General features: G+C 48.2%; 1 protein-coding gene across 9 annotated transcripts in view; it reads left to right on the forward strand.

The window, feature by feature from the left end:
- The window catches only part of macf1a (microtubule actin crosslinking factor 1a), a 187601-nt gene that overhangs the window by 81587 nt on the left and 96014 nt on the right, over positions 1–10000 (forward strand). For 7 of the 9 annotated variants that reach the window (XM_060042711.1, XM_060042716.1, XM_060042717.1 and 4 more), the window contains 12 exons: positions 296–391; positions 766–893; positions 1361–1454; positions 2007–2161; positions 2504–2798; positions 2998–3126; positions 3376–3453; positions 4143–4304; positions 5341–5445; positions 5804–5899; positions 6428–6553; positions 7819–7971. In XM_060042711.1, coding sequence (XP_059898694.1) covers positions 296–391; positions 766–893; positions 1361–1454; positions 2007–2161; positions 2504–2798; positions 2998–3126; positions 3376–3453; positions 4143–4304; positions 5341–5445; positions 5804–5899; positions 6428–6553; positions 7819–7971 — 1617 coding nt within the window. Of the gene's footprint in view, positions 1–295; positions 392–765; positions 894–1360; positions 1455–2006; positions 2162–2503; positions 2799–2997; positions 3127–3375; positions 3454–4142; positions 4305–5340; positions 5446–5803; positions 5900–6427; positions 6554–7818; positions 7972–9120; positions 9133–10000 lie in introns of all 9 variants that reach the window. The other 2 variants (XM_060042712.1, XM_060042714.1) reach the window with 1 other exon arrangement.

Consider the following 10000-nt stretch of genomic DNA (forward strand, 5'->3'; position numbering starts at 1 on the left):
AAAAAACACATTCAAGGAAAAGGCAGGTTTATTCCGTCCCAGGGGACGGGAGGTTTACTAGCACCGCTTTTGCCTCTCGTCAGAGAGGGGTTAACGACGCTAATGATTTCCTGTGTGACTGCCCGTTCTAATATTGACCCCCTGGTAAAACATCAATAACCTCCCTTCAACGTCTCCTCCATCTCTTTCTCCTTCTCTCTCTCCATACTTCCCACTCTTCAACCCCACCCCCCCCACTCCCTCTCCATCTCTCCCTCCTTCTTCTTCGTGTCCTCCGCTCCGTCTGTTCCTCCAGGCACTTTATAACCAGTACATCCACTTCAAAGAGACGGAGATCCCCATCAAGGAGATGGAGAAGAGCCGCGTGGAGCACCTCTACAAACTGCTCGAGGTGAAAGAGCCGGAATGGAGGGAATGACATAGGGAGGGGGGGCTGAGAAGGGTTTAGAGAAATGGAGCTGGGGCGCACCACGCGCTTGCCTTTCAGTGGATCATGTGGCAGAGCCGAGAGGTGTGCGTGTGTGTGTGAGACAATAAGTTGTCTTTTATGGTGTGTGAGGTCATTGATCCCCGAGCGCTCCCACCTCCCAGCTGCAGAAAAACCCAGGAAACAATGTGTCATGGGAAAGGGCAAACACATGATGGTTGACGACGGCACTAATCAGCTGTTTGTTTGTGTAAGACGACGGCTACACGGCAGCGAGGTCCCTGGTTAACCTAATCATTGTTGTGATCGTGTGTTTGTGCGTGCGCGTGCGTGTCCAGGTGTGGATAGAGTTTGGTCGCATCAAGCTCCCTCAGGGCATCCATCCCAACGAGTTGGAGGTGGAGTGGGGGAAACTCATCCTGGAGATGCTGGACAGGGAGAAGGCTCTGCGGCCTGCAGTGGACAGGTACTCACAGAGGCACACGCGTACACACGGCCCCCAGATTAGCACACAGAATTGAATAGTTCTAACATGCACACGGTAAGACATTGGGACACACATACAGACACACACATACTTAAGCATCACACACACATGCGCACACTAAGGCATTACACACACCCGCACGCACTAAAGCATCATACTAAAGCATCACAAACATACACACACACCCTTAAGAATCACACAAATGAAATCATCACAAACAAACTCAATAACAAATGGAACACTCGCATGCATATTTGAACGTTTCACACACATACATCCTACATCATTTACGGTATATAGATATTAGCATTGATTACAAATGTGTGTGCGAGACACAATTACTGAACAATGCTTTGTAAGCCTGCCAAAAGCTAGTCATGCATGAAATTAATTAGATGAATCCGTTAACTAGTGTATGTCTGTTCGTTTTCTGTTCTGTCAAACAGGGTAGAGTTACTGCTTCAGATGGCCAATAAGATCCAGAACACGGCTCTGGACTGTGAGGAGAAACTCACTCTGGCCAAAAACACTCTCCAAGCTGTGAGTCAACACACACAAACACCAATATATAAATAGTACTCAACATAACGGACGTCCCATCACCACGCCCAGCTTTTACTCTACACTGTTAAAGCTAGCCTAATAACACCATCTTAATATTCCCCATCACTTTTCGCAATGAATATCAATTGGCTGGTCTGGAATTGATTTCCAAATATGGGCGCAGCCTTACATTGTTCAAAACACTTTGCACTTGCCTAATCCTTTTGAGGTAAAGCAAAAACGTATTTTTGCCTGAAAAATAGCCTTCAGTGTAGACTTCTGTCTATCTTTAAACAACTCTTCTATTTTTGAGAAAAACAGTTTTGATTGTGCGAAAGATGCAACATTTTCCGTATTTGCCTGTATTTGTCATATTGGTCAGACTGCTTCTCCTTCTTGGTCATGAATTTGAAGATGGTTCTGCAGAGAGTAACAGAACATAAAGCTCAAGATGGTCTCCCGATGCTGATATAAAGCAGCCATTTTTTTGCATAATGAGACCTTTGGTGGAAAATGTTGCAATCTCCCCCCCCCTCCTGCTGTGTGCAGGACATGTCCCGCATGGAGAGCGGGGAGGGGGTCCAGTGTGAGGGCGAGCTGGCCTGCTACCTGCAGGACTGTGAGGGTCTCATCAGACAGCTGAACCAGGACGTCAGGGGTCTGCGAGAGGAGCGCTACTACCAGGTGGACCAGCTGGCCTCCAGGTGAGCGCTCAGGGAGGGAGGGCCGAGGCTGGGGGGCTGAGGCGTGGGGGCGGCACAAGTCAATATCTTGTAGGCATGGATGTCTTTTGTGTCTTGGTTGAAAAAAAAGATGATGGGGATTTGACTCTTTTTGTTGTGAAAGAAAAGAAAATCGATTCATGGTTGTGAAAGGTATTTCCTAAAGCCTTGGGAACTACCTGCATCGCGTTTACTGCGAGCTCTATCTATTGATCTTCATCGTGATGCGAACGCAATACTAATCGACAAACACCTCCTGATAGCCAGCTTCCATCCATTCCATTGACTTCAAGCGTTAACCCGCCCCTGCCTCTCCATGCCCAGGGTGTCGGGTCTACAAGAGGAGCTGGTCTCCCTCCGGCTGCAGTGCTCCAGCGTCTACAGGAAGGGCCACTTCTCCTCCCAGTCCCTGCTGGAGCAGACGGCCCCCAGGCCAGCCGACCGGGGCCTCTCGCTGGGGCAGACCCTGCTGGGCGCGGTGGGGGCGGTGGGGGCGGTGGGGGCCGCCTTGCTCCGCAGACCCATGGCCCGCTCCCAGCTGGTGGCCATGTCGTCGTCTGAGGACGAGGGCAGCCTGAGGTTCATCTACGAGCTGCTGGGATGGGTGGAGGAGACCCAGGTGAGGCCCAAGCTGCAGCCGATAAATTAAAGCTGCACTTGCTCAAGGAATGCTGCGCCGACTAAATTAAAGCTGCACTGAACTAAAGATGCGACCATTTCAGGACCACTGGCACCTTTTTTCTCTTTGAATTATCACCATCCACCACAAGGATTTCTGTGAATTGTGTGTGTGTGTGTGTGTCTCTTTCTCTCTTCAGGATCTGCTTGAGGGGGCTGAGTGGGGGGCAGACCTCCCCTCGGTGGAAAACAACCTCCAGGAACACAACGAGATACACACCGCTGTGCAGGAGCTGCTGAGCAGCATACAGGAGGCGCGCAAATACCAGGTACACACACACACACACACACACACACACGTACACACGTACCCACACACACACACACACGTACACACGTACCCACACACACACACACACACACACACGTATACACACACACACACACACACACACACATACACACACACACACACACGCACACGCACACGCACACACACACACACACACACCATGTAATGTGTTCCGCAGGCACACTCTTTAATGAGCTCTTCTTCTTCTTCTACTCTTGTCCTCCAGGGTAAAGTCTCTCCGAACTTCAAGAACAGCTACTGTGAAACCATGGCCAAGCTGGAGCATCAATACTGCAAACTACTGGTCAGTCCAACACAAACTCCCACCAAATATTCCCTTAAATATAAGGCATGTGTTTTTGCTTTGTCTGATGGATGGATCATGGAAGAAACGACTTTTTGGCTGTCTTTCCTATTTGAGTACAAGGCCTTAAATATATGTATGAAATACATGCATTATGCACCTGCTTTGTTTCTCTATCGCTTTCCCTGGCTCTCCTACACTCTCGCTCAAACTCTTTGTTTGCACCTCTCTTGAACCCGCTCTAATCTCTTAAGACTCATAAACAAATTCTCTGTACATCCTGTTTTTGTACCTTTTTTTATGACTGTGATTCTCTGTGTATAATTAACGCCTTGATATTGAATCTCGTCCCGCTAAGTATTGGGTGACATGCGGGTGTTAAACAAACTGACACTGTTTTACTGTTATATGCTGCACATACACACACACACACACACACACACACGCACACACAATGTATTTAATACACTACCGCAAGGGCTATATAAGTACCAATCACGCAACACACCGGAGCAACACACCGGAACACCACGACTTGATGACACCACAAACATGACGCATTACAAAAAATCAAAACAAAATGACAGAAGGGTCCTTTCACCCGTTGTTCTCCACCGACCCTGGCCCCGTCACTGGTTTGCTCACCGCAAACATGTTATTTATTTGTGTGTGTGTGTACGTTGCCGTAGGAACGATCGTCATGGCGCCTGCGGAGCCTGGAGAGCCTGCACGGGTTCGTGACGCGCTGCACGGAGGAGCTGATCTGGCTCAACGAGCGGGAGGAGGAGGAGATGGCCTACGACTGGGGCCACGGGAACACCAGCCTGGACACCAAGAGGGAGCTCTACACCGTGAGTGGAGGAGGCGGAGGGCTGGAGGAGGCGGAGGGCTGGAGAGGGCTGGAGGGGGCAGGGGGCTGGAGAGGGGCAGAGGGCTGGAGGGGGCTGGAGAGGGGCAGAGGGCTGGAGGGGGCGGAGGGCTGGAGAGGGCTGGAGGAGGAAGAGGGCTGGAGAGGGCTGGAGGGGGCAGAGGGCTGGAGGGGGCAGAGGGGGCGGAGGGCTGGAGAGGGCGGAGGGTGGACGTAAGCGATGATTCAAGGTCAGCTGTTCCCGTGATTGAGTGTGGTCGTCACTGTGGAATACAGATGTTGGCTCATTGTGATGCCCAGTCAATTTAGTTTAAAGTATTGTGGTTGGAAAATAGTGTAAGGCGGTAAAAGGATGAGAACAGGAGGTTTGGAAAGGCAGAGAACTAAGATAGTAGTTTTAGACTGATTAAGTGCATTGTAGTAACGTAAACTTTAATGTAATGATCCTCACTTAGACTGTGTTCGAATGGTCTTTACAATTAATGAACTCTCCCATGAAATAAAATATTAAGTGGTCTTGTTTCTGGGGTAAACTCATTAGTCAAGCATTTAAGTGAAGGTAAGAAATTACCTTCACTTACATGCTTGACTAATGAGTTTATGTGTGTATGAGCACTGACTATATCTGCTATTAAATTCTAATTATTATACTGACAAGGATTTTTACTTCATCATGAGGGAAATCAATTTAAACTGTTACTTTAGTAAACCTGTGTGTGTGTGTGTGTGTGTGTGTGTGTGTGTGTGTGTGTGTGTGTGTGTGTGTGTGTGTGTGTGTGTGTGTGTGTGTGTGTGTGTGTGTCTCTAGTATATATGTATTAGAGGAAAATATCTAATAATAAAGTTAACGATAAGGAAAGTTCACTCATGCATTTTCTATATTAAAATTAAATATTAATAAAAAAGAAATGCAAACCATGTTGTTTGCAGAGATAACGAGCTTCCTGTCCCTCTTTAACAGCAGCACACAAACATTATCCTACCCTCGGGTCACCCTCTCTTAAATCACCCTCCGGCAGGAAATGAGGTCAGAGCTGGACGAGAAACAGGACATGATGCAAGTGCTCCAGGAAACAGCCGACCGCCTCTGTCAGGAGAACCACCCCGCCAAACAGACTGTAGAGGTGAGGTTGCCTAGCAACAGCCACCCCGCTCCGCTGGGTGCACGAGATGGTGACCTTCACGCACAGGGTCGGGTCTAATATTGTGTGCATAAGTCAGAGTGAATATAAATCCTACTTTATTCCTAAAGTGGAAATTAACAACCTTCATATGGAAATCTCCAAAAGCTTTTGTAGCAATGGATTTTGACACTTGGCATTGAAACATCTATTATTCATTGTGTTTTTTCCCTGTTATTTTGATATGGGTGCACACACTTTTGTGGTACCACATGTGATCACGCAAGCACATTTGGGGACTCTTGGACTATTCTTCATCTGTCTGTCTGTCTGTCTGTCTGTCTGTCTGTCTGTCCCCCAGGCATACAGCGCGGCCCTGCAGACCCAGTGGCAGTGGGTGAGACAGCTGTGTGTGTGCGTCGAGCAGCATCTCAAAGACAACGCCGCCTACTTCCAGGTAGGACAGCCCAGGGCACTAGGCTCCAGCCAAGGGCACTAGGCCCCAGCCCAGGGCACTAGGCTCCAGCCAAGGGCACTAGGCCCCAGCCCAGGGCACTAGGCTCCAGCCAAGGGCACTAGGCCCCAGCCCAGGGCACTAGGCTCCAGCCAAGGGCACTAGGCCCCAGCCCAGGGCACTAGGCTCCAGCCAAGGGCACTAGGCTCCAGCCCAGGGCACTAGGCCCCAGCCCGGGGCACTAGGCCCCAGCCCGGGGCACTAGGCACCAACCGAGGTCACTAGGCACCAACCCAGGGCACTAGGCACCAACCCAGGACACATAGGCCCCAGCCCAGGGCACTAGGCCCCAGCCCAGGGCCATAGGCTCTATGCCACTTACCACTGCTTATGTGCTAAGAGGCTTTAAGACCATAGTGTCTTGATACCAGAAACAAAATATACTATACAGCATATGATTTTGTCATATGTTGACTCTCTGTGAGTCTCTCTTACTGTGTGCGCTTATTTGTGTGTGTATTCTTTCCTCAGTTTATGAATGAGGTGCGCGACTGTGAGTCGTACCTGCGTCAGCTGCAGGACACCATCAAGAGACAGTACACGTGTGACCGCAACAGCAGACTCGGCAAACTGGAGGACCTGCTGCAAGACTCTATGGTACGTCCTGCGGTTTCTGTCCTACTCTTACGTTCAAGGGCTGTTCAAGGATCAACAGAGAACTTCTGGGGAAAAACTATGCTCATGCTGTGCACGTCTCGCCTTACCCCGCTGCCTTCAGATCTGTGGTATCGACTGCTGTGCAAAGCCAGCCTTTGGAGTTTCCATTGAACTTCTTATGAATACATAAGAATACAGCAATAAATCCTTCACAGACGTTACTAGAGCTCCTTTAAAGACGAGCCGGTTGAAAGTGAGCGTTGAGGTTCATCTGAAATGATATTGAAGTTTTTAAAGATTCTTTTGTAGACCAGCACTGATTGCTGCTCTCTGCATAGCATGATGTAACTGCAGCTCCTGATTCGTCCTTCTGCCTGAGAAAGTATTAGCCTACTGTTGGGTTATAAAGAACATGGGCTGATAGGCCTGTTTGTCCCTGGTAGCCATGGCAATAGGATGGGTGGTAATCTCTTGTGCTGGAGGATTCTCGCTGAATCATGCCCCCTGTGGTGTCTTAATTAATCGCATCGCACAAACAAACACATGCATGGATGCCTGCACTCACACAAACACAAACACTTTCTCCCACGCACACATTTTCCATAAACAAACAAACATACACACACACACACACATGGGCACAAGCACACATGCACACGCACACGCATACACACTGAACAAATACAAACACACACAAACACACACATGCACGCACACTCACATTGTGGCTCAGAGCAGATGGTTGCCGGAACAAATATGAGCAGAGATACGGGCCAGTAGCCCGAGCACATCCCTCAGAGGTGTGTTTGTGCACATACGTGTGCAGACACATAGGGAGGCCTTCAGCTGCAGTTAATGACGTTTCCAGTCGGTTGCGTTCTAGCTCTCTCTGGGGGGCGCCCCTCTGACCTCTGTACCGCTCGGTAAATCAAGTTCAGGAAGGGAACCAATCTCCTCTCTGCTCAGCAGGGCTGAAGCTGGGCTGTCACTGCTCTTTCCTCTCCTAGTTATCGTTCCTTTCCGTGTTACGAAATCAAATCTCCTTTTTCATCTATCTCCTGATGTGATGGCTTGTTATGCCTCAGGCCTGAAAAATATATTTTTTTAAATATGAAATGGTGGGATATGTTATAAAATTAGCATTCATAATATTCGGAAATAAAAGTACCCCTGTATACACTACCTGACTTCCTCATCGGTCTGTGAAAACGTTAACATAACGGGGTGATGGACAGTCCCGCTGACCAATGACACATGCCCTACAGGAGGAGAAAGAGCAGCTGATAGAGTACCGCAGGTCTGTGGCCAGCCTGGTGGGGCGGGCCAAAGCGGTGGTCCAGCTCCGCCCACGCAGCACTGACACCCCCCTCGGAGCCGCCACGCCCATCAGAGCCATCTGTGACTACCGACAGATAGAGGTGAGGACACACACACACCATTACACACACCATCTCACGCACAACAACACACACACACACCAACACACACGCAGACACCATCTCACACATACACACACACACACACACCAACACACACCATCACACACACACACACACACACATACACACACCATCACACACACCATCACGCACACAGTCACCATCACACTACCAAGATAAAAGGCTCACTTCAAAAGCTCAATGAACAGCCTTGCAGCATTAAGATGTCACAACGGTTCCCTGTTCTATTGGACACACTGATGCTTTTTGTTCTTCGAGACTTCGTTTCCCAGACCACAGCAGTGCTCATGTCGTTTCGCTGAACAAACTGAAACGAATACCAGGAACCGAGGTGCGGTTCAGTCATGATTAATGAGAATAGCAGAATTCCATTTGCTAATGTTATTGCTCTTTTTTTTCATGCCAATCTCATACAGCACACATGAAATGGCCCAGCCACACACTTTATATCCCTCCTCTCTCACTCTGTCTCTCTCTCTGTACATCTCTCTCCCTCTATGTGTGTGTGTGCGCTGTGATATCCTCTGGGATTTCCAAAAAACGTTGAATAATGTAGTTGCCACCACCTTGGTGGCTCTTTCGTGGCAGATCGGTGTGTGTCTGTTAGAGCGCTCTCTATTTGAGGTCCTGGTTGGCACGGACACCTGACCGCATCGCAGCGCTTCTATTTTAGTCCCCCACAGTCCCCTCTGACAGTTTGTGCATGGGAAGGGCTGCAGTATGTGGCGGACTATTGGCCAGGTCATCTTTGGCAGTGTTTGTATTCTCAACCATCTGACGCATGATGGGAAAAGCAGGAAGACACCCGGGCTGTGTTGGAGGTAGAGATGCTGTAAGCATGTTAACAGGGTGATGGCTGGGTGTTCCTCCTGCAGTCAAACTGCATAGTCCATCGATCTTTATCTGAAAAGATAATAAAAAAAATACTTTTCTCCTCCCCTCCTCTTTTTTTTGTGTTCCTTCTCTCCTCTCTCTCTCTCTACATGTCCTCGTGGTCATCTGCTACCTCGGACTATCCCGCCCCCCCCCCCCCCCCCCCCTCCCCCTTCTCTTCCCCTCCCTCCTCTGTCCTCCTCTTCCTCTCCTCTGTCGGCTGGGTTTGGCAAGACTGACATTCAGGTATAGCTGTCTTCTCCCTCTCTCACCTCAGACCCCGCTCTCACACGCTGCACACTCCGCACACTCAGGGCTAGCATGAGATAGCACCGAGGGCTAAGTGTCATTCAGGATACATATAGAGGTATGTAGGGAGGGACATAAGGTCAGATGATGGGGGGTAAGGGGGCATTTAGAGACATACGTTAGCGTTCTATAGAGAGCGGATGCTTAAAACTGGACAGAAAATCAGGGGTCAGGGGTCATCAGGAGAAATCTGTCGATGTAAGATCATTTCCGTTGGACAATGGGGATTTTTAACAGATGTAATAATAAAAAGATGCTTATTCACATGTTTAATCCTGTCAGACATTTGGGGGTCTTTCCCATTGTTAGTAGAGATGTCCGATATTATCGGCCCACCGATATTATCGGCCCGATATTAGCATAAAAATGTAATATCGGTCAATATCGGTATCGGATTTTTTTTGCCTTAAAACCGATAAAATATATATATATATATATATATATTTTTTTTTTTTATAGCTCAAATAAATGTTTTCAAAATTGTGCAGTACAGTGCACATTGTAATTGACTCATATTTGTGCATTTATTCAATTAAGGTTATTGAGTTTTAGTTAAAGAAACATACTGCTATGTTGCACATAGTTGTTCAGGTACAATGTTTTATCATTTGTGAAGTCAAGTTTGCCCTATTTGTTGTGGGCATTGTCAAGATTATCTCAGGGAGAGTGTAATCCAAACTGTTGTCTGAGACCATTAAAAAAAAAATATATAAACATGGCACTTTTCCCTTAAATTAAGTTGAAGTATTTTTCTTATTTTGCACAGACAATGTTAACATTTGGAAAGCCTTGTTGCATTCAAGAA

Source organism: Gadus macrocephalus, chromosome 22 (assembly GCF_031168955.1).
Source record: "Gadus macrocephalus chromosome 22, ASM3116895v1".
NCBI lineage: Eukaryota > Metazoa > Chordata > Actinopteri > Gadiformes > Gadidae > Gadus > Gadus macrocephalus.